General features: G+C 45.3%; 1 protein-coding gene across 2 annotated transcripts in view; it reads left to right on the top strand.

Annotated features, from left to right (window-relative positions):
• The first annotated feature begins 16,544 nt into the window (after positions 1-16,544).
• ASH2L (ASH2 like, histone lysine methyltransferase complex subunit) overlaps positions 16,545-25,145 on the top strand; it is a 29,679-nt gene continuing 21,078 nt past the window's right edge. The window contains exons 1-5 of one of the 2 annotated variants that reach the window (XM_040242938.1): positions 16,545-16,830; positions 17,456-17,522; positions 18,232-18,377; positions 23,217-23,305; positions 23,569-23,663. In XM_040242938.1, coding sequence (XP_040098872.1) covers positions 16,640-16,830; positions 17,456-17,522; positions 18,232-18,377; positions 23,217-23,305; positions 23,569-23,663 — 588 coding nt within the window. In that variant the 5' untranslated portion in view covers positions 16,545-16,639. The remainder of the gene's footprint in view (positions 16,831-17,455; positions 17,523-18,231; positions 18,378-23,216; positions 23,306-23,568; positions 23,664-25,145) is intronic. The other variant, XM_040242939.1, reaches the window with a different exon arrangement.

The following is a 25,145-nucleotide window of genomic DNA, read 5'->3' on the forward strand; positions in this document are numbered from 1 at the left end:
CAGGAAGTAAACCACACACACTCCATCACAGGTGTCGTCCTGGCGAGGGTTGAGCTATGCTACTCTCGTCTCCTGTTTTTTGGTGCTGGAGGCTGCCTCTTTTCTGGGCTGGGTGCCCCCCACAAACATGTCCAGTGGCGCAGTCCCCTTTGCTCTGCAGCCCCCACCCTGCAAGCATCAAAGGCCTGACCCCTGGTGTTCATCAAGTGTCCCTGTGTGACTGCTAGCGGGCCACAGACTCCTGAAGAAGCTCCCTGCCTTGGGGATTTCATCGAAATGTAAGATTTGCCCATAGAAAAGGTAGCATGAAAGAGACTGCATAGGAATTGGTTTCCAGCGAGTGGTCCACATAGGGGAGGCTTCACGGAGCTGATGCTACAGCTGGTTCCTGAGAATACCTGGCTGGGAGGAGGCCGGGGCCCGGGTGGCCAAGGGCAGGTGGTCCTGGAGAAACAGGCTGTACCAGGACAGGGCATCAAGTTGCCTGCTTTGGCCAGAGCAGGCAGTTTGTGAGGGTGGGGTTGCCTTTCGTAAATAACAAAGGGGTTCAGATTTCTAAGGGCCTCAAATGCCAGGCGGAGGGGCCCACTGGGAAGCAGCAGGTGTTTCTCATCTCATATACAGGGTGTGCTGAAGGGCGGTGGCCCTTGACCAAGGGGCCGTGGCCAACCCGGAGCTCACCAGTTCTGGGCTCAGAGCACTCATCAGCCTGCTGTTTGGGGAGCAGAAGGCTTTAGTGCCTGAGTCCCTTGCCAGTTTTTTCTTTTTTCTTTTTCCCTGTACTTGAGTTGGAGTCTCCTCCTCTCCCTGGACTGCAACGGCAGCTGGAAGCCTTGTGCCTGGTGACAGAGTGTGGGAGGATCCGGGGCAGGTTGACTCAGGCGTGAAGCATGTACTTTTCCTATGGATAGGAAGTGAGACTGGAGGGGCCACCACCAGAGCAAAGACAACAACTAAAGCCCCAGCTAGGGGACTTCCCTGATGGTCCAGTGGTTAAGACTGCAGTGCCAATTCAGGGGGCAGGAGTTCAAGCCCTGGTCAGGGAACTAATCCCACGTGCTGCATGGCATGGCCAAAATTTAAAAAAAAAAAAAAAATTAAATAAATAAAACCAACCCAACAACAAATAAAGCCCCATCCAGGATCAAACTAGAGATTGGCACAACTTTCCCCTAAAAACCTCTTACTCTGTCCCCTTCTGATGTCCAACCTGAGGCCATGATCACAAGTCCAGTCCCCTTCTTGGTCCCATGTCTCAGTGTCCAAGGGTAGAAAGTTGGCCTCTCCGACAATAAGAAATGTGTTTACGTGTTGTGAGCCTTTCCCATTGAACAGAAGTATCTCCTCCGGAAAACCCAGGTATTTCTTGAGCATCACCCTGGCTGTGTTGCTGTGGAGTGGGAAAGGTCTGTGACACAGTCCTGGTCCTCAGGGAACTTAAAATCTTGGGGGGACAGATAAAGCTCCTGTGGTCCAATTTAGCATTCACGGGAATATTCTGAGAAACCTTCACAGTTGGGCCTGCCCACCTTGGGCATCACCCAAAGTTCTGATTTTGTAGTCAGGGAAAACCCAGTGACAGTTGTGGGGCAGAGGATACACGCTATGAGCCAGGAAAGGACAAGGAACTGTTTTAAGCTACGGTGTGTGTGTCCCAAGGATCTTTTGACTTGATCTGGAGACAAGCAGTACTCTGGAGAAGGACACCTAGAAATGTCTTAAAGTATTCTTTACAGGGTTGGCCGTTGCATGGAAGCTGTGTCTGCCCCGGCATTCCTGTGTGGTCAGACCAGAAACCTCCCTGACTTCCTGCACCAAGTGATCAGAGACAGCACCTCTTCCCACGTCCACTGCCCTGGGGCAGCCTCTTCATTCATCTAGAAAATCCAGCTGTTTTGACATTCCTCCATCTAACATGCTCTCTTGGTGCCCCCTGTACCTCAGGTCATCCACCATCCAGGAAGGCCTTCCCTACATCAAAACCCTACCTGTCCAACCAAGTCCTTTCTCCCTGAAGTTTAGTTCCTAACTCAGGGCGTTGACACAGCTTCCACGGATCGGCCAATCCTGTAAATAACGACAAAATCAGTGCTTTGAGTTTCAGAACTTAACACGTACAGCCCTCCCTGACTCCCCTAAGCAGAGCACTGTGCCCCTTTTCTCAGGGCAATTCATCTCGAGTGGAAGAGACAGCGCCCCAATGATGGGCAATAGACACCTCAGTTTCTGGAATTAACTAGAATAAAGCCTCCCTTCTCTCTGCAGCCAATTAAATGCATATGAAAAGGTAAGGAAACTGCAGATTAACTGGGGAGAAGTACGGCCCTTACAGATTAGGTTCTATTGATGCACACATTCCAAAAAGCAGGACTTAAATGTATTCTGCAGAGAGGAAGCCCCCTGGCCAAAGTGGAGGTGCAGCAGTCTTCCTCCCAACTGTTCAGAAGTCAGGGGACAGGGAGACAGTTTATTTTTTGGATGAGGTGAATCTAAGTAATTTACTAAAATATGCTTTTAATAACAAATATAAAAATATCTTTATCTTGAAAGTTTTCATATTTTAAATAATAGAGTTCATTTCTCCAGAAAAAAAAAAAAAAAAAAGTCTAGGAAAGACCAGGAAACTGAAAAACAGGACAAAAGAAAAAATCCAAATCCTCCAGAAGTATGCGTGTTAAATTACTTGACTGGTAATTGTGAGTTAAAAGTTATTATGTGCAGGGAGACGGTTCTAAAAGGAAGACTTGGAGCTGCTGTTTTGTTTCTTACTCTAAGGTTCTGAAGAGGCATGTTTTAGTTTCCAGTTGCTGTGTTTGGCTCAGTGTTGCCTCCTGCTGGAAGGCTTTGTTAAAACAAGGGACCATTCCTCTCCAAGTGACTCCATCACATTCCCTTAGATGAAAAGCCAAGAGTGGTTCAGTTCAGTTCAGTCCAGTCGCTCAGTCGTGTCCGACTCTTTGCGACCCCATGGACTGCAGCATGCTAGGCCTCCCTGTCCATCACCAACTCCCAGAACTTACTCAAACTCATGTCCGTTGAGTCGATACCGAGAGTGGTGCCTGTGTTCAAACTCCTAGTCCCGCTGCCCTAACCTGGGAGAAGCGTTAGTCGTTCAGTTGTGACCCCATGGACTGTAGCCCGCCAGATTCCTCTGTCCACGGAATTCTCCAGGCACGAGTACTGGAGTGGGTTGCCATGCCCTCCTCCAGGGGATCTTCCTGACCCAGGAATCAAACCCAGATCTCCTACATTGCAGCCAGATTCTTTACCATCTGAACCACCAGAGAAGCAAGACTGTCCTCCAAAGGACAGTCAGGACTTGGAACTGTTGAAACTTCTTAGCCTCTACAACAGTGGTTCTGTTTTGCATTGGAACCGTGGGTACAAGTGTGATTCTCATTCAGGTGATCTAGCTCCTGGGACAGTTTCTGCTTCTGAGCCCTCTGAGAACCACCCGGGAGCCCCCCACAGCTCCCGAGCTGAGCCTCTAACTCAGATGAGGAACCTTGACAGCGTGTTAGAAAGCTCCGTGTCCAAGAGAGGGACACTGACACCCAAATATTCTGCACCCCGATGAACTTGCCACACCTTTCTTTACTCAGTTCACTGACCAATTGTGCCAGTGTGGAGCTGATCTGATTGGGAGAGACAGTAGTATGACTTCCTCTCTCGGTTAGCTCCATAGATGGCAGATCAGCCTTCTCCGGGCAAGGAGCCATCCCCCTGCACAGAGGAAAAAGAGATCTTCGTGGGTGGGCACTTTCTAGAGTGAGTGTCCTGGGGTTCACCCCTCCCTCTGTTCAGCCCTGTGTATGGAAGTGCGCCCCCTACAGGAACAAGACGGCACCACCACTCTTCGTTATCAGTTCGGTTCAGTTCAGTTCAGTTGCTCAGTCGTGTCCAACTCTTTGCAACCCCATGGACTGCAGCATTCCAGGCCTTCCTGTCCATCAGCAACTCCTGGAGCTTACTCAAATTCACCTCCATTGAGTCGGTGATGCCATCCAACCATCTCATCCTCTATCGTCCTCTTCTCCTCCTGCCTTCAATCTTTCCCAGCATCAGGATCTTTTCCAGTGAGTCGGTTCTTCGAATCAAGTGGCCAAAGTATTGGAGTTTCAGCTTTAGCATCAGTCCTTCCAATGAATATTCAGGACTGATTTCCCTTAGGATGGACTGGCTGGATCTCCTTGCTGTCCAAGGAACTCTCAAGAGTCTTCTCCAACACCACAGTTCAAAAGCATCAATTCTTTGGCGCTCCGCTTTCTTTATAGTCCAACTCTCACATCCATACATGACTACTGGAAAAACCATAGCTTTGACTAGATGGACCTTTGTTGGCAAAGTAATGTCTCTGCTTTTTAATATGCTGTCTAGTTTGGTCATAACTTTTCTTCCAAGAAGCAGGCGTCTTTTAATTTCATGGCTGCAGTTACCATCTGCAGTGATTTTGGAGCCTAAGAAAATGAAGTTTGTCTCTGTTGCCACTGTTTCCGTATCTATTTGCCATGAAGTGATGGGACTGGATGTCATGATCTTAGTTTTCCGAATGTTGAGTTTTAAGCCAACTTTTTCACTCTCCTCTTTCACTTTCATCAAGAAGCTCTTTAGTTCTTCGCTTTCTGCAAGATTTAACTGAGGACTTCCCTGGTGGTGCTGTGGTTAAGACTCTGTGCTTCCACTGCAGGGTGCATGGGTTTGATCCCTGGCCAGGGAACTGAGATCCTGCATGCTGCCCCATGCAGCTTAAAAAAGAAAAAAAAATGTAATTGGAAATACTACTCAATAGTGAATGGATAGTCCCTCCCTTGACAAGATGTCCTGTTTAGCACCTCCAACGAGAACCTTCAGCCAGTGCTTCCTGGAGACTTTAACTCCATCCTCGGACTTACAACTGCCTTCCTGCAGGGTTGAGCATGGGTTATTGAGAACAGGAGGGAAAATGTTGATCCTGACCCGTGAGATAGCTGACCTGCATGTGTGGAACTACACATGGATGATACACACTGTAGGGACCAGAGGGGTATTTGGGTCTGGTGTGGGGTGGGTAGTAGAGGATACTGGCTCTTGGGCCTGCACCATGAACATTTAAATCCTGGAGTAACTGCATGCAAGTTGATGGTTCATTCAGAAACTTCCTTTTGTCGAGGAGGGGAAAGGAAGGAGGTCAAGATTTCATCTCTTCGGACTTCCCTGGCGGTCCACTGGTTAAGACTGTGCTTCCAATGCAGAAGGTGTGGGATCAATCCCTGGTTGGCAAACTAAAATCCCACATGCTGTGAAACATGGCCCAAAAATGTTTAAAAAGTAATCCCTGGCAGTCCAGTGGTTAGGACTCTAAGTTTCTACTGCAGGGAACACTGGTTCCATTCCTGGTTGAGGAACTGAGATTCCAAAAGCCAGGTCAAAAAAAAAAAAAAGACTTAAAAAAAGGGAATTCCTTGGTAGTCCAATGGTTAGGACTCTGAGCTTTCAGTGCTGTGGCCTGGATTCGATCCCTGGTCTGAGAAATAAAATCCCACAAACCGCACAGCATGGCAAAACAAAATAAAACAAACAAACAAACAAAAAAAAACAAAAAAAACCCTTAGGTCTCTTCTTACCCCAGGATGAGGCCAGCTTGCTGTCAGGTATCCCTTACTGGAGTCTCCTCTGACAACTGCTGTCCTTCCCCAGATAGACGGGGGCCCTGCACCACGCAGCTTCCTTTACACTCAGCTCCTCACTGCGGCGCATCCCCCGCAGTTCCGACAGAAGGAGCATCTGCCACGTCCTGGCAGAACTTGGTAGGGCTAGAGGGGAACATAGTTTACCCTCACTCCCCCGGCCCACCTTCTTGGTCTCCCGCAGAAAGCTCTCCATGAGGACTCCCCAGGGCCTGACCCAGGCATTCTCAACAGGCTCTGTCATGACTCCCAAAGGAGCTGTAGGAGGAAGGATGGATCTTGCTTGGATGCTGTGATTTCAATAAATATAGCGGCTTCCCTGGCGGTCCAGTGGTTAGGTGTCACTCACTGCTTTCACTGTCATGGCCCATGTTCTGTTCCTGGTCGGGGAACTAAGACCCTGCAAGCTGTGCGGTGCGCCATAAATGAACAAATATTTGGTCTTTGCTCCAGTTTAGATGCAGAGCTCCTGATAACCTTGGAATTTCCTGTGATGAGAGTAATAAAGGTGTCTTCTGGGAAGTTAATGAGGAGACTTTGGGAGACCTAAAGATGCCAGGCCCAGGTCATCAGGGAAGCCAAGAGCTGGAACTCCATCATCAGTTAAAGTGAAAGTTGCTCAGTCGTGTCCAACACTTTGTGACCCCATGGACTATAGAGTCCATGGAATTCTCCAGGCCAGAATCCTGGAGTTGGTAGCCGTTCCCTCCCTTCTCCAGGGAATCTTCCCAACCCGGAGATCGAACCCAGGTCTCCTATATTCTCACTCTTTCCTGGGGAAACAGTGGAAACAGTGTCAGACTTTATTTTTGGGGGCTCCAAAATCACTGCAGATGGTGACTGCAGCCATGAAATTAAAAGATGCTTACTCCTTGGAAGAAAAGTTATGACCAACCTAGATAGTATATTCAAAAGCAGAGGTATTACTTTGCCGACTAAGGTCCGTCTAGTCAAGGCTATGGTTTTTTCTGTAGTCATGTATGGATGTGAGAGTTGGACTGTGAAGAAGGCTGAGTGCTGGGGTCCAGCCCCGGTGGATCCAGGGAATTCGAAGGTGGGGACGGCGTCGGCGTCCTTGGAAAAATACATATTTAATTACAGATATATAGAGAGATTAGAAATGGCTAGTGTAGTAGGAGAATTAGTGGAGAAAAGGAGGCTGAATCTAGATGGGAATTCAGCCAGAGAAATGGGAGCAAGAAAGAAGTGACATGGGGGAATCAGTCTTTCTGGAAACTGATCCAATTTCTTTATTTTGGGGTTTGCTTATATACCTTTTGTTACATATAGGGATGAATACAGAGCCACGTGGGAGTCAGCAGTCCTGACCTTTATCAAAATCAGGTGCTTCACATAAATGTATAAAAAAAAGGTCTTAGGGATATTACATCATCTTCTCGCCATGAGTGAGACCTGCTAACATTTTATGATCCTTTCTTTCTGATAACCAAAAAACTTATTTTTTCCAAGGGTGTTTTTTCTTAAACCAGGCACCACCCTCCAAATAAAGTTACATTCCTATAGGGTGAGGGTGTAGTGAGTTACAATCAAGAAAGGAATTTATTTAACCCAAGGTTAACATGATTAATCTTAAAGGTTAATACTTATTTCTCCTATTTGCTTAAAGGTTAATGCTTATTTCTCCTATATGCTAGTTATATTCATTATAAGGGCAGGGAATATGGAGATTTAGCAGCAAACATCAATCCAACAAATGAAACTCCTTTCACCAATATTCCCCTTAAGATCTATTTAGTCTTAAGATAGTGATAAAGTTACATTTTTACATAGCAAGGACACAGTGATTTATAACAAAGCACAGTGATCTATTACAAAAGATAAAATCCATTAACTCAAAAAGTCTAGTATTGCTAACATCAAAAACTACTATATTTCCTTTTCTATATTCCAAATACATTGATTAATATATTCCCAGGTGCCTAAGGATATGGAGGCCTGGCGGCAATCACTGACTCAACAATGAGAAAAGCCCTATGCTAATTAAGACTCTCAAAATACTCCAAAACTCTCTGTGCTGTTTATGGTTGAGAGGTAGTAAACAATCATGTGCGTAGTGGCAGGAATATGGATAATCTTGTCACACAAGCTAGTCTGTCAGCAGAGAGGTTTGACCTGAGACATCCTTGTCCCACCCAGGGGAGGAAATTAGCAGCAATTATTGAGCAACAAATGAAAAACCCTTCACCAATATAATTCCTAACCTACCCACTATACTAATAATTTCCGACTCCCCAAAAGAATTTGCCTTTAGTAAGTCTAAAATATCTCATGCCTCTCAGGTTGGGAGGCTGTAAACAATCACATGTGGCCGGATGAACCTATACAGGCGGGCTAGATAACCTTCAGAGGAGTCCGTAAGCTGAAACACTCTTGTCACGCCCAGGAATTTTTTATTGACTTGGAGCTGCAAGTTAACTCCTTCTCCGAGAGAAACGGTTATGGGGGAGAGCATAAAACAGACTCTGGTTTGGGGGTAGATGCTCAGGAACAGGGGTTTTCCTGAGGCTTGATCACGCCTTTGTGTATGCCAAGCCTCCTTCCTCATGACCTTTGCCATGGGCAGAGTTCCTCACGCTGGCCCCCGGCAGCTGAGCACTGAAGAATTGATGCGTTTGAACTGTGGTGTTGGAGAAGACTCTTGAGAGTCCCTTGGACTGCAAGGAGATCAACCAGTCCATTCTGAAGGAGATCAGCCCTGGGATTTCTTTGGAAGGAATGATGCTAAAGCTGAAGCTCCAGTACTTTGGCCACCTCATGCGAAGAGTTGACTCATTGGAAAAGACTTTGATGCTGGGAGGGATTGGGGGCAGGAGGAGAAGGGGATGACAGAGGATGAGATGGCTGGATGGCATCACTGACTCAATGGATGTGAGTCTGAGTGAACTCTGGGAGTTGGTGATGGACAGGGAGGCCTGGCGTGCTGCGATTCTTGGGGTCGCAAAGAGTCAGACACGACTGAGCGACTGAACTGAACTGAACTGATATATAAATAACATATCATTCAATATATATTAATTATATAGAGTTATATAATACTATAGGGTAATTATTATATTTTTAATGTAAATAATATATAGTATTATAATATATAATTAATACATATTAATTACATAGAATTATATAATTATCTCTATATAGAACTAATATATTATATATTAAATATTTTACTTGTATATAATTATATTAAATAGTAATATAATTATATAATATATTGTATATTTAATATATTAATATATAGTCGCATGTATTAATAATTTATTAATATTATATATGATGTATATATAAAATCCCTGCCCACATGGAGATTTACCTCTTTCTAATAAAAGGGAGAGTAGAACTCTTTTTAAATGAGTTGAGTAGGACCCAGGTACCTGGTTACTGGAAGTAATCATGAGTCTTTAGTCAAAGCAGTTTATACACACTAGAGATTAAGGACCAAGAGCTCCAGCAGAGACTAAAGGAATGCCCCAGTGAGATCAATCAGCACAATAATTATCTACATCTTTGCGACAATTATAATGAACACAAAATGCTTTGTTTTGCTTTATAGATGATAAAAACATTGGGGCATGGGCTGGTGTGGGGATGGGGTGAGCAGGGGGAAACCCTAGGAATCTTTAGAGTTCTGGGCATCTAACCAGATGCTCTTTTTTAGGAAAGGGTCCAGAGACTCTTGGCCAAGGCTGGTTCAGGGATGGGACATGCTTGAGTCCATACAATCTCTCTCTCTCTCAGATGCTGAAGCCTTCTGGGAGCACAGAATCCTCTCTATAAAGTACAAATACAGTTCTTCCAGAGGCTAACACTTTCATCTTGACCAGTGTCACAGATGAGATTCTTGGGCCACAGCTCAAGTTGGCAAGGAATGTATCTTTCTTTTTATAATTCTCAACTAAAAAAAAAAGAGCACAATCTAAAAGCTGAGAATTATGTTCTATTTCATGGACAAAACTTAAGCTCAAAAGATGGTCTCTCAGCTCTGAAAGGCTGCTCTGAAAAAAGTAAGGGAAGAGCCAGGATATATAGGAGTTTTTGCAATGAAAACCAGGTAGTTGGAGCATGGAAAAGATTACTATTAATGAAAGGAAAACAGACACCTCAAGTTAAGGAATTTAGCGCACTTTTCTGTGCACGGAAGGTGCAAGACTTTGGGCTCATCGAAAGGGCTTCCCAGGTGGCGCTAATGGTAAAGATCCTGCTTGCCAATGCCGGAGACATAAGAGACCAAGGTTCTATGCCTGGGTGGGGAAGATCCCCTGGAGGAGGAAATGGCCTCCACTCCAGTATTCTCGCCTGGAGAATCCCATGGACAGAGGAGCCTGACAGGTCACAGCCCATAGGCTCGCAAGGAGTCGGATAAGATGGAAGCAACTTAGCACGGGCTCATTGAATTCATCCCTTCCATGTGCACCTTAACTATCTAGGTTAGCATCCTGCTTTCTCTGCCTGAGTCCCCTCAGGGTGCACCTTCAGGGTGACTCTAGTCCCCACAGTGGTGGCTGCAACGTCCTTTGTTTACTGATAAGGCAGGTGACATCTCTTCTTCTGCGTGATCGAACACAATTTCCTCTTACCTTCTCTTTACATTTCTTCCTATAATCCCACACAGGATCTCTTTTGAACTGTGTTCTGTTGGGGGCTGTATATCTGTTTAATTTGAGCCTCCTCTCTCTTCCTAGGAGTTTGTGTTGAAGTCTCTAGGGACAGGGATTCCGGTGTTCAGGGCAGGGGCAGCTGGTGTTTGATGCTACCTACGCACTTGGGCATCCACCGAGCCTTTCCTTGCCCCACCTGGTGTCCAGTTATGGGCCCTTGTGCGTCCTCGGAGCCTTGACCCTTGAGCTCCTGCCGCCCCCTCTGCTACATACGGACCAGGTTAGAGGACACAGGAGTCTTCCTGCCTCGTCTGAGCCACACAGGGCCACCAAGGTGTCTGCAAGGCTGAGTCCCAGGCTACCTCCACCTAGACTTTACACAATCATGGCCCACCCCTTCTCATCTCCTGGGTAGTCTCTTCGTGAGGAAGGAAAAGCGTTTATCCCAAATATTCTACGTATGTTCTGAGCCCTTTCTGGGCTTCTAAGGAACAGATATAATAGGCCATTTCTTTTTCCCTCTGCCCTGTCTCCTGGAGGCAGCGGGGCACAGTAGAACCACGTGGGAAGCTTTCTTAACTCTATCAGTTCCGGGACCCCTCTTTTACAGAGTTCAATTATACTGTCTTTTTTTAAAGGGCAGTGTCTTTTTTTAAGCTCCCAAGATGATTTTAACACAAAGCCAGGGTTAAGCACTTTGTGGGGAGGAAGAGAGGGAGGGAAACTGGTAGAAGACTAAACAGGGAGAAGAGGGGAAATTTACTATTTCAGAAACTCTTCCACTATATTTGCCATGTTGTGAGCTTTATACAAAGCCCCATGGTAACCAAGCAGGAGCCCATGGGGCCTTCCGGGGGTTTGGGGGGCGGTGTGAGAGTGAACAGGCCTTCCCCCATATCCTCTGCTTTAGCTCCTCTCTGAGGCACCTAGATCACAGTATCTGATGCACATTTCCTGAGTTCTTTGGCAGATGCTATATCCACCACCCAGGGGAAGAAATGAACTGATGACCATGAACACACAGCGCCCAGATCTACGGGAGCCTAAGAATTGTTAAGCCCTGACATCGCCCTATTACCTCACCAACCAGTTAGAGAATTGTGCACACGCTGACCATATATCCTGGGACTTCCCGTCCCTCACCTTGCCCTTTAAAAACGTTTTCCTGAAACTCATCACTTCCAAAGAGCAAAATTTGAATTTGTCATGCACCAGCAGCTATTAACATAGCATTGATGTTGTATTAGGTATGAGTAACCTAGAGATGACTTAGAGTGTATGGGAGGATCTGTGTAGGTTATATGCAAATATTACATTATTTTATTTAAGGGAACTTGAGTATCTGAAGACTTTGGTTTTCTCAGGGGTCCTGGAACCATCCCCACCTCAGATTCCAAAGGATGACTCTATTTTGATAAGGGCAGGCTCCTGGGAGGAGGAAGAAGGTCAAAAAGCAGGTTGTTAGGTTGTAGGACTTTCTGGAAACCTTCATTCCTCTCTGAAGGCCCAGCAAGACAATATTCATGCAAGGGCTGAGTATGGGTGCTGGGGTGTGTGTGTGTGTGTGTGTACGCGTGTATGCTCACACTAAAGCTGCTTCAGTTGTATCTGACTCTTTGCAACCCCAGGGACTATAGCCCACCAGGCTCCTCTGTCCATGGGATTCTCCAGGCAAGAACACTGAAGTGGGTTGCCGTGCCTTCCTGCAGGGGATCGTCCCGACCCAGGAATCAAACCCGTGTCTGTTACATCTCCTGCACTGGTAGGCAGGTTCTTTACTACAAGCCCACGGGTGCTGACAGACATAAAATGGACATAGATTTGGGTCCATTTCTGCAGAATTAGAATCCATATATCTTCTTTTTTGGACCATGCAGTTTGCAGGATCTCAGTTCCCTGACCAGGGATCAAACCTGTGTGCCTTTAGTGGAAGCATGGAGTCCTAATCACCGGACCACCAGGGAATTCTGTTTTTTTTTAAAAACGAGAAAACTTTGGTTCCATAAGTGTCTGAAACATCTTTTTTTCTGCTCTAAAGATGATAGAAGTACTGTCATCGAACCCAAGTTCATGTGCCTGACACATAGAGAGGCCACACAAACCAAGACATTGGAGTGTGGAGCAGAAAAGGTCTATTGCAGGGCCCAGCAAGGAGAAAAGGTGGTTTGGGCTCAAAAGACCCAAACTCCCAGATGCTTTTCAGGAAGAAGTTTTTAAAGGCAACATTTGGAGTGATGGCGGCAGGGCTGAACACCACTGAGGGTGCATATGGATACCAATGAATACATACAAAAGTAGGATCACAGTGTAATACTGCTTTTTTATTTTTATCTGTTTTCATTCTCAAGTCCAGAAATTTGGGGAATCCTCCAGTGGTCAAAGGTTCACCCCTGGTTGGGGAACTAAGATCCTGTAAGGCATGCAGCACTGCCAAAAACAAGTCCAGAAATGATATCAGTCAAAATAATTGCTTCCTAAACTTATTAATTTCATCTAAAATAATTAAATATTATATGCTGAAACAATGGGCTTACCGGGTGGCTCATACAGTAAAGAGTCTGCCTGCAACGTGGGAGACCTGGGTTTGATACTTGAGTCAGGAAGATCCCCTGGAGAAGGGAATGGCTACCCACTCCTGTATTCTTGCCTGCAGAATTCCATGGACAGAGTAACCTGATGGGCTATAGTTCATAGAGTCACAAAGAGTTGGACACAACTGAGCAACTCACACACACACACACACACACACACATGCATGCATGTGCACGCACTTGGTGAAACAACGGTCACAATACTATTTTAAAACGTGTTCTTTAACATTTGCCATTCAAGTCAGAGACAACACCCCAAGCAAAGAAGAGGAGGCAAGAACGAACTGAAGAATGTGGGTTGGGGAGCTGATCCTTTTGAACATTTTAGAAAAGTATATTAAGATATCATGGTTTGTTAAGAGGGAAAGAATTCCCTGCACTAGACCTCATACAGATGAGCCAAATGGGATTCTAGACTGTGGGCCCACCAGAAAATATGCTTCTTTTTAACCCAGGACTACTGAACCATATGCACCCACTTAAAAACTGCAGGAAGCAAGGTTTGCAGAGGAGACAACTTTGATGTGGATCTTGATGTAATGCACGTGGATATGAGATGGAGCAAAGGGCAAACAGGATGCAGGAAAGCAGAGCAAATGCAGGGAAGCAGGACCAAACCCAGGAAGCTGTGGATGGGGCAGCTCCTGCTGAGCATGGTGGGTTCCCACAGGACAGGGAGACCCCTTGCTGGGCGCTCTTGAGCACGGAGCTGAGTCTGACTTCTCTCTGAAAGGCAGTAAGTACCTTCCTCAGGCAAGAAGTGATTCAGTGGTGTGTGGAAGGATTGGCCAAGATACACTGGAGTGGGAAAGCCTGAAATTGGGGAGATTCAGTTGAGAGCTTCCAAAACCGTGTTTCTGTGTGTGCATCCTAAACCTCCAACCTGGTGCTGTTAGTGATTTTAATTTTAATTAACCTTGAGGAGGTGCCCAGTTTGGTGGATGCCTTGCTCTCAAAGCCCAGAAGTGAGGTCTGGTTCCTCCTTGCCTCGCCTACTTTTACTCACAGGTGAGCTGGCCATGGAATTCTCCTAAAGTCTTGACGCTCAAGTGATGTTCAAGTACTCTCTTCTCTTATTTCAACTTCTCACCATTCCAGTTCCTGCCTTCTCCAAACTTCAACACGGAATTCTTCGTTTTTCCAGTTCCTCTGCTTTCTCAGGTGCCATGGTTAAATCATCTCAACTGCTTTCTATCGTCTTTGATTGTTCCCCAAACCGGCTCTGTTTTACCTACAAGGCAAAACTGAAAATTCCAAATGTTTCCATTCACCTTTGCTGTTATATGTATGTTGGAAGACAGCATGGAAGACAGAAATGGAAGCCACAGATGTATAGGCTCAGAGCTCAGCCAACAATATTTTCCCTTGGTCTCCTGTTCCCGTTATTAGAAATGGCATTCTTATTCCACTGCCCCTTCTTTCCTCCAGTCTCACGAGATGGAGTCCTTCCTTGCCATCAGGAATAACCTCTCCATCTCTGCCAGTTCACTTGAATCTGCACCCACTTCCTTTACAAAGCTGCTCCATCAACCACCACGCCTCCTGTATTTTCAACCGCTCCCTTCCTATTGATGAGTAAAGCTGTTTCATCAGTCTACCCTCTGCCCCAACTCTGAATTTCCTTCAGAAATTGTTCTCTCCATCCAACTGTCCTCTTTCCTTCAGAGCCAAACATGTATTTAGGGACTATTTCAAACCCACTGAGACAGTGCAGGGAATCGTGTAACTCACAAACAAATCTGACAGATGTTGACACTTTGCTGTGTTAACTGAGGTCTTTTCTTTATAAAAATAAAATGCATCAGGAAACAAGCGGAAAGATCCGTCTGCACACGTATGTCTACTTCTAGTCCTCTACTCATTTCTCAATCCACTGCAATGTGGATTCTGCCCCCACCAATTACTTTTTAAATTTTCAATTAATTTTAGAGTTGCAAAGATAGTTCAAAGAGGTCCCCCATATAATGCAGCTTCCCCTACAGTCAGTATCTTAAAGCACAGTACAGGGAACAAAAGTTGTTATAATACTTATCATTTAACTACAGACTTTATTATCCAGATTTCACCAATTTTTCCACTCATGTCCCTTGTCAGTTCCAGAATACAATCCAGGATCCCACTTGCATATAATCGTCATGTCTCCTTGGTCTTCTCCAATCTGTAAGTTTCTCAGTCTTTCCTTGTCTTTCATGATGTTCACAGTTTTGAGGTGTACTGGTTACGTATTTTCAAGGTCTCAATTTGTATTGGGCTGATGTTTTCTCTTGATTAGTCTGGGGTTGTGAATTTTTGCAAAGACTTCCAGAGATTAAGTAGAGTTCTCCACTGCCTCACATCAGGGGATTACTGATCACATGACTTCACTGGTGTTAACCTTGACCACTTGGTTAAAGAGGTGTCTGCCAGTTTCCCCCCTGTAAAAACTACTATTCTCCTTTTCCACGTTCTGTTTTAGAAGCAAGGCACCAAGTCCCTCGCACACACTCGAAGGACTGGATAATTCAAATTCTACTTGCTGGAGGAAGGAGGTATCAAAGATTTTTGTGGCTATATGTTAAAATTGCCACTGTAATAAATATTAGGGGGAGATACTTTATGCAATTATTGTTTCTTCTTAAAGTTTCACCTATTTGAAGCATGTATCACCAACAATTTGAAAAATAATCTGTGTCGGCCAGTAGTATCTATCAATTAGTTATTCCTTCAATTTTGTTAAAAGCAAGAAATTGGGAAGAAATTAGAAATCAAAATATCTATGTATTCCCAACCGTTCTTGTGTGTGGTGTCCCAGAGGTTTCACAGCCTGGGACAATACATTGCATAGTCAGACTGGATTCCCCATATGACTTTCTTTTGTAAAGGGGTAGAAAAGTGGAGGTGAAAGTGTTAAAAATAGGGGGAAAGGTGTATCTTTAGGCTGCTTTCTAGAAATTACGATGTAAACACTGATTTCCTGAAAGATGTCCTGGCTCTAATACTTCCAGGAGTTTGGATACCATGGCTCCGAATGACTCCGCTCATTCCAACGACCTCACCTACCTGCACTGTCGTTGATTCCTCAAATTCTTATCTTTGGCCCATTACCTGTCCCTTTCTCTAAGGACCAAATTTCTCTATATTCATAAGTCCTCCAGCACCTTAACACTCAGGCTTCATTTTCCTCTTCTTAACGGTATTAAGCTGCTTGCAGTTTCAGGAACACAGTGCTTTCGACTTTTTCCGCCTGGAGACTCCATCTACGTCCCCTCCCCGCCGTAGACGGGGCTCTGGGATTCAGTCCAGGCGCCCACCTGTAGATGTCACTAGGAAACCTGCTCAAAGTGGCAGATCAGGAGGACAATATACGACAACAAACTCCTGGGGCGGGAAGGCATGTTCCACCTCTAACGGTGAGAGGCGTCTGCAGAACACAACACAGCGTCCAGGGCCTCTAGGCCGCCAGCGCTCTCAGGGTGCCTTATCTGCGCGGTGACTTGCAGTCTTGGCCACGAAAATGCGCTGCGTCCACTTTCACACGAACTGCGTCCCAGAAAAAACCTAACAAGCCCGGACCGCCTTCCGCGGGCTGCATTTGTAGCTCTGCAGCCTCCAGGTCCCGCCCACCTCCGCCCGCTCGCCCGCCCTTAAAGCGGACTTGGAGAGAGCCTTCCCCAGACAGACTGCGGACCCACCGTGAGTCCTTTACTGTTTGAAGGTGAGCAAGCCGGCGAGCATCTCGCGCGAGAAGGAGGTAGTATTCTCGCGAGAAGTCTAGAAGGCGGCAGTGATGGCGGCGGCGGGAAGCGGACCAGGACCGGGAGTGAGCGCAGGACCCGGGCCGGGAGCGGCTGCCAATGCAACCCCAGCAGAAGAAGGGGAGACGAAGCCGGCAGCAGCCGTAGCGGCTGCTCCGGCCGGAGAGGGGACGTCTGCTGCTCCAGTCTCCGCGGAGCCCGGCTCCGGAGAGGCCGAAAGCGGGTAAGGCACCTTGCGGCCCGAGGAAGACGGGGGTGGGGGGCGGGAGGCCGGTCCCTCTCGGAATCCCGCGGCTCCTGTGAGCACTCCCACCCCCTCTGCTCCGAACCTAGGCCTGGCGGCGGGCCTTCGTCCCACCCGCCGCTAGACCCGTCCCCTCTGAATCGTATCTCAGGCTACGCCTCTTTGCACACCTTTCCCGGTTTCTCGGCCTCCCTCCCAGCCCTAACTCCTCCGGCAAGGGGGCTGGTAGCTACCCCCACCCCTTTTTTAGCAGGAACCCTTCAAAATTCCCAGAGAGGGAAACCAGTTTGTATTGCCCGGCTGGAAGGAGTGTGTCCCTCTGAAAACAGAGTGGGAGAGGTGCATCTCTGCGAACCTCCCCAGGGGCCGGTTCTGTCCTCTGTAGACTTGTCTGCAAGGGCCGGAAAGGTTTCCTTGTGCCCCACGGGCTTGAATTCATGTTGGCCGCCTCTTCCTAATGCTGAGCATCCTGTCTGAGCATTGGCTTGGCTGAAAAAGAGTAGGGATGTGGAGTTCAGCTGGACTTGGATCATCATCTTTGGGAATAGGCGTTTTCAGGTTTTCTTCTGAAATTTCTTCCATTAGTGCTCTCCTTACTTTACAGTGATGCAAACTCGGTTGATGTAAGTGGTGGCTTGGAGACAGAATCCTCTAATGGAAAAGATACACTTGTAAGTATTTCTTTTTGAGTGTTTCTACTGCACAGTCGATAGGGTTGGTTTTTTAAAGGGTTCCCCCCACCTTCAGTTGTTTTGTTTTCTTTACATCCATGATGCTGTGAATTCATAGGGAATGGGCTCGAACAGTTCAGACTCCTTTGCTTTGGTTCTCACGCAGTGTGCTTCTCTGGGTGAAGCAGGCTGGCGCTTCAGTTGAGCCCAAGTACATTTCAAGTACTTTTCTCTTTGACGTCCTTCTTTTTCTGATCCTTTTCCTTCATACGTTTCAGGAAGGTGTCTCAGCTGTTAGCATGCTTAATATGCTCAACACACACACAAATTCTCTTGGCAAGAATCTTGCCCTTAACTTAATTGTTTACAATGATGCCAACATGCTGGGTAACATTGTAGACTCTTCCAGTGTTGTTCTGCAGGGTATTCATTTTTGAACAGTGCCCATTTCTTTCATATCTTACAAGATTACCTTTCTTGTAGATTTGCATGTATGTGGCCAAAGGAGCAGCTCTTATGTTTTCTAAAAGGCCTAGAGAACATGTGGGGGTACCCCTCTTCTCACCCTTTGCACTGGTCATTTTGGCAAAGTACTGGAAAATAGCAGTTCCAGGCAAAAGGGTTTTTTGGGGTTTTTTAAAGTTTTTAAACAAATCAAAAATACAGTCAGATCAACTGACACGATTCTTTGATGGTTCTGTGGACACAGGAAGGTGCTGGTGATACTTCAGAGGTGATGGATACTCAGGCAGGCTCCGTGGATGAAGAAAATGGCCGTCAGTTGGGAGAGGTGGAGCTGCAGTGTGGAATATGTACCAAATGGTTCACAGCAGACACCTTTGGCATAGATACCTCGTGAGTATTTTTCAAAGTCTTTTGTGAGAATTGCTGTGTTAAATAGTAGATCCCAACGTGTCTGACAGATGGCCCCACTCCAAGGATCGAACCCAGGTCTCCCTCACTGCAGGTAAAGATACCATCTGAGCCACCGGGGAAGCCCAGTTAGGTGTGTGGGCAAATGTAAATGCATAGGGTTTCCCGTGACTCCTGATTCTGGTTCAGTGAGTAGTAGGATTTGAATCAGAAATTGCTTTAATTGTCTGAGCATGTTTTTAGTCTACTAAGGGCATTGCTCTTAATAGGTAGAATGGTAGGTATTATCCTTGTCTTTGTGCTTAGGAGACAAAACTGCAATTACAAAGCATTACCTAAACAAATTTGAGACAGTACCATTTAAACCTCTTATTGGATATTGTGGATTTGGGGGAAAGGATTGGTGTACATGGTGGATAAAGCCTGATGTCAAAAATCTGAGCTGGCAGGTGCCTCTTCATGCCTGACATCCTTTTCTCCTTTTGGTTTCTCACTCACTCCCTTTAGGTGTCCTGAATTCTCTGCTCAACAAAACCAATTGCCAGTCTTTGCCTCTCTTCTAGTGAATTAAAATCATATTAAGAATTTGAGAATGAAAGGCTCCTTATTTAGGAGATTCAGTCAACAGCTAGCAAGACAGCATTACTGACTCTACCGAATTGACTATGCTGCTGGCTTCCTGGGGTGTTCTTTTCATATTCAAATAAATTTAGATAGTTCAGTTCAGTTTAGTCTGCGACCCCATGAATCGCAGCACGCCAGGCCTCCCTGTCCATCACCAACTCCCGGAGTTCACTCAGACTCACGTCCATCGAGTCAGTGATGCCATCCAGCCATCTCATCCTCTGTCGTCCCCTTCTCCTGCCCTCAATCCCTCCCATCATCAAAGTCATTTCCAATGAGTCAGCTCTTCACATGAGGTGGCCAAAGTACTGGAGTTTCAGCTTTAGCATCATTCCTTCCAAAGAAATCCCAGGGTTGATCTCCATCAGAATGGACTGGTTGGGTCTCCCCGCAGTCCAAGGGACTCTCAAGAGTCTTCTCCAACACCACAGTTCAAAAGCATCAATTCTTTGGCATTCAGCCTTCTTCACAGTCCAGCTCTCACATCCATACATGACCACAGGAAAAACCATAGCCTTGACTAGACGGACCTTAGTTGGCAAAGTAATGTCTCTGCTTTTGAATATGCTATCTAGGTTGGTCATAACTTTTCTTCCAAGGAGTAAGCATCTTTTAGTTTCATGGCTGCAGTCACCATCTGCAGTGATTTTGGAGCCCAGAAAAATAAAGTCTGACACTGTTTCTACTGTTTCCCCATCTATTTCCCATGAAGTGATGGGACTGGATGCCATGATCTTCGTTTTCTGAATGCTGAGCTTTAAGCCAACTTTTTCACTCTCCTCTTTCACTTTCATCAAGAGGCTTTTTAGTTCCTCTTCACTTTCTGCCATAAGGGTGGTGTCATCTGCATATGTGAGGTGATTGATATTTCTCCCGGCAATCTTGATTCCAGCTTGTGTTTCTTCCAGTCCAGCATTTGTCATGATGTACTCTGCATATAAGTTAAATAAGCAGGGTGACAGTATACAGCCTTGACGTATTCCTTTTCCTATTTGGAACCAGTCTGTTGTTCCATGTCCAGTTCTAACTGTTGCTTCCTGACCTGCATACAGATTTCTCAGGAAGCAGGTCAGGTGGTCTGGTATTCCCATCGCTCTCAGAATTTTCCACAGTTGATTGTGATCCACACAGTCAAAGGCTTTGGCATAGTCAATAAAGCAGAAGTAGATGTTTTTCTGAACTCTCTTGCTTTTTCCACGATCCAGCGGATGTTGGCAATTTGATCTCTGGTTCCTCTGCCTTTTCTAAAACCAGCTTGAACATTAGGAAGTTCACGGTTCATGTATTGCTGAAGCCTGGCTTGGAGAATTTTGAGCATTACTTTACTAGCATGTGAGTGCAATTGTGCGATAGTTTGAGCATTCTTTGGCATTGCCTTTCTTTGGGATTGGAATGAAAACTGCCCTTTCCAGTCCTGTGGCCACTGCTGAGTTTTCCAAATTTGCTGGCATGTTGAGTGCAGCACTTTCACAGCATCATCTTTCAGGATTTTAAATAGCTCCACTGGAATGCCATCACCTCCACTAGCTCTGTTCATAGTGATGCTTTCTAAGGCCCACTTGACTTCACATTCCAGGATGTCTGGCTCTAGGTGAGTGATCACACCATCGTGATTATCCGGGTTGTGAAGATCTTTTTTGTACAGTTCTTCTGTGTATTCTTGCCACCTCTTCTAAATATCTTCTACTTCAAGACTGTATCAAAAGAGGGCTGCATTGTTAGTTCTGAAATTAACCTCCCTTGGGTTGGTTTGTGAAGAAATACCTTCCTTTATAATCTGTTGAATGTCTTCTAGTTAAAAAGTTAAAATAGTGTTAATATACTAATTAACATGTGACTGTTGACATTGAAGGATTGAATGTTTTAAACAGAAAGAAAAATATTGAGTGGTCAGAAGAATTGATCTTGGTAGAAAGACCTAAGAGAAAATATACAAGCTGGTCAGTTAGGAAAGACCTCAAATTGGGCCACTTTCACAAGGAGAATTTGTTTGGATAAACAGGGCCTAGGAAAGGAAATTTACCAGAGAGATAACTCGGAGTGATGCAGAAACGAATCAAACCACAGTTCAGAGGTTTGTTGGTGACCAGTGTGTACCTGAATTTGAGAAGTTACACCTAAAACCCAATGGGTTGGACAGATTATCTTTTATGGTGGATGGAGGAAGTGAGTGAGCTAGCAGGATATGAAAAAAACTGCTCTAACCACCTGATCGTGTTTGTTAATTATTGTACACCTGCCTCTGTCTTCTATAAATGAGCTTACCACAACAGGCTGTTTGCAGAAGGGGCTGTAGAGAGAGGTAAAGGTGAGGGAACCTGATCTTAACATTCATAAGGATGTTTCTTACTTCCTTGAATGGCGGTGGTAGACACACACCTGGAAACATCTCTTTAAGGATATGTGAAATTAGTTTCAGCAGAACTGAACTGAACATAGTCGCACAGTCATGTCTGACTCTTTGTGACCCTGTGGACTGTAGCCCACCAGACTCCAGGCAAGAGTACTGGAGTGGGTTGCCATTTCCTTCTCTAGGGGATCTTCCTGACCCAGGGATCGAACCCGGCTCTCCTGCATTGCAGGCAGATTCTTTACCAGCTAAGTTTGAGCAGAGTCCACAATAAACCTGTCTTTATTTTGGTTTCTTCTTTTCCAACTTAAACCGGTCTTCTGTTTCTCTGTTGCTTTCTCCTTTTCAGGACCAAGCTTTTCCTATGCTGTTCCAGTCACCAGCACAGCACCACACTGCACTAATGCACGGGTCCTGTTAGCCCCCAGTTCCTTCCACTGGCTTCTTCTCTGCCTTCAGACAGTCAGGCCTGCTTTTGCCCCTGAGCTCATCTCTTAAGAAGTGAGCTGACACCTACAAGGAGTCTCAGTGGTTAGGATTCCTTTCACTTTCTGCCCCCTCACATAAAATCAGCCCCTAAGCTAACCAGTTTCTTTTCTTCTTGTACACTTGCTTGCCCAGTTTTGTTATTTCACTCTATGTGAGGCTTTTTTTTTTTTTTTTACACGTTCTGTAACTGCTGAAGAAGCTTCTCACATATTCCCTTTTCTTTATCTCTTCTTCCCTTCACACCTGTTCTATTACCAAACTTACCACTTTCACCACATGGCTTCCCCTTCAAGGTGTTCCTGTTACCCACAGAGAAAATTCACTTCCCCAGGCATGTAAGGCCTCTGCTACTTCCTACCTTGCAAGCCTTTCAGCATATCTCTGACAGCTCCCCTCCCCTGGCCAAACTGGTGTGCACCAGATTGCCCCTTTGCCTCCAAATTTGCAGTTTCTCATCTCTACATAAAATAGTTCACCTATAGAAAAGAAAAGAAACTTGTCTTTCCAAATCCAGTTCATAATTTGTGTCTTAGAAAAATCTTCCCTAACTCTTAAATCTGAAGTTACTACTTCAGTCCTTTAAATTCGTAAAAACGGGACTTTCTTGGTGGCCCAGTGGCTAAGACTCCACACTTCCAATGCAGGGGGCCCAGGTTCAGTCCCTGGTCAGGGAACTAGATCCTGCATGCCTCAACAAAGATCCTGTGTGCCACAACCAAGGCCCAGAGCAGCCAAATGAATAAATATTTAAGATAATAATAATGTGTTTCAGAGAAGAAGAGTGAATGTTAAAAAATAAGTAAATGATAAATTCTTCAAGGCTGTCATCTATAGGATTCATTTGGTAATGAGGCAGGTAATGTTTTTGGACTTATGTGTTGTTCTTGAATAATTATTTACATTTTGAAGTTAATCTTTTTATACCTCTGTCTGCCCTTTCCAACAATTTTATTGACACTTTACAAAGAGACTTAAATATAATTTAAATATAGATATTTCAGTGCAAAGATATTTAAAGAGACTGCTTTGTCTTCTTCCACAAGTAGCCTAGTACACTCTTTTTAGGTGTTTAAAAACCGTAATAAACTAGCCTGGATAGGGGCTCTAGTCAGAACCTGCCAGATGTTGAATCGTCAACTGTGGTGGATAATGTCCTGGTAAATTTTTGTGGCGGAAATGTTCAGCTATTTGTAAAACTACAAAGCGCCCTGTTTTGGTGCCCTTCTCAAGTTTTGAGAGTGTATTACTATATTAGCATCATTATCTAACTTTCACTGAGGGAAAGGATCCCTGTTGATCTACTTCTTTTAAGTGTGTGTTCAGAAGTTCACTAATTTGCTCAATTTGGTGTTCTCCAGATCCTGTCTACCATTCATGACCAACTACAGTTTCCACTGCAACGTGTGCCATCATAGCGGGAACACCTATTTCCTCCGGAAGCAAGCAAGTAAGGACAAGCCTTGGAGGGCTGCACAGTGACCTCCTCTGGTTAGCTGGCAGAGAAAAGGGATCTGGGCTCAGCCAAATCAGGGAACCTCTGCCACGAAGCTGGTAGAATTTACTTTGGGGCTTAGCTCTGGATGCCTGCTCTTGTCCGTTTTAGATCAGATGATGCTGTAGTTGTTAATCTGTGGACCATCTGGTTGAATATTCCTGTGGTAGCAGGAATATATTACTACAGTAACTCTTTCTTCCTTTTTGCTTTTATAGACTTGAAAGAAATGTGCCTTAGTGCTTTGGCCAACCTTACGTGGCAGTCCCGAACACAAGATGAGCATCCAAAAACCATGTTCTCCAAAGATAAGGTAGAGATAGAATTACTGTCATTGCGATCATGCCAGAGAATCAGGAGGAACTTCTAAATACAGTGGACCCTTGAACAACACAGGTGTGAACTTCACTGGTTCACTTACATGTGGATTTTTTCAGTAAATACATACCACAGTTCTACACAATTCAAGGCTGGTTGAATCCTTGGGTGTAGAACCACGAATACAGAGGGCCGACTGTAAAACTATAGGAGGATTTTTGACTGTGGACAGTCCAGTCCCTCTAACCCCATGATTTTTCAAGGGTCAGCTGTACAGCCTGACAAGTTCTTTTCTCCCAGTTTTTATGAATATATGACTGTAGATTCAGTGATTCCATTTTTCTCATTTCATGTGATTTACTAACTTCTTGGTGTGTGTTCATTATGTCATTGGCTTAGCTCTTAGAAGGATGAATCTTTAAATAGTTTTGATTGGCTTTACAGAAGCAAACAATTGTCTGTTCCACGATTAATAATCAGATTTTGAGGTGAACCTTCTCAGCTTAGTTTGCGCTGTTTTTATGGATGCCTATCACAGATTTTGTTAGGGAAAAGGTTGACTTATTAAAAAAAAATTTATCCTTTATTGTTAAACTACATGACTAAAGTCAGTATTCAAAATTAGATGGTCAGCCCATCCGTGAGTCTTTGAAGACTGAAGCACCCTGTCACCGTCTCTCTCCATATGCTGATATTTTCTATTCTAGTCAGTGCTAGCTTTGACTTTTAAGATTGATTGTATGCCCCACTAATTGACTGCAGCCTACAGTTGGAAAGACACTGGCTGGGGACTGCCCTCTTCCCTGGTGGTCTAGTGGTTAGGACTCGGCTTCCACTGCCCGGGGCACGATTAGTCCCTGATCGAGGAACTAAAATCCCACAAGCCGCATGACTTGACCAAAAGAAAAGGAACAGCACTAGCTGGTGTAGGGTGTTTAGTTCAGTTCAGTTCAGTCGCTCAGTCGTGTCTGACTCCTTGTGACCCCTGAACCGCAGCTCGCCAGGCCTCCCTGTCCATCACCAACTCCTGGAGCCTACCCAAACCCATGTCCATTGAGTCGGTGATGCCATCCAACCATCTCATCCTCTGTCGTCCCCTTCTCCTCCTGCCTTCAATCTTTCCCAGCATCAGGGCCTTTTCCAGTGAGTCAGCTCTTCGCATCAGGTGGCCAAAGTATTGGAGTTTCAGCTTCAACATCAGTCCTTCCAATGAACACCCAGGACTGATCTCCTTTCGGATGGACTGGTTGGATCTCCTTGCAGTCCAAGGGACTCTCGAGTCTTCTCCAACACCACAGTTCAAAAGCATTAATTCTTCCGAACTCAGCTTTCTTTATAGTCCAACTCTCACATCCATACATGACCACTGGAAAAACCATAGCCTTAACTAGATGGACCTTTGTTGGCAAAGTGATGTCTCTGCTTTTTAATATGCTATCTAGGTTGGTCATAACTTTCCTTCCAAAGAGTAAAGTGT

The sequence above is a fragment of the Oryx dammah genome, unplaced genomic scaffold, assembly GCF_014754425.2.
Source record: "Oryx dammah isolate SB20612 unplaced genomic scaffold, SCBI_Odam_1.1 HiC_scaffold_7, whole genome shotgun sequence".
NCBI classification, from domain to species: domain Eukaryota; kingdom Metazoa; phylum Chordata; class Mammalia; order Artiodactyla; family Bovidae; genus Oryx; species Oryx dammah.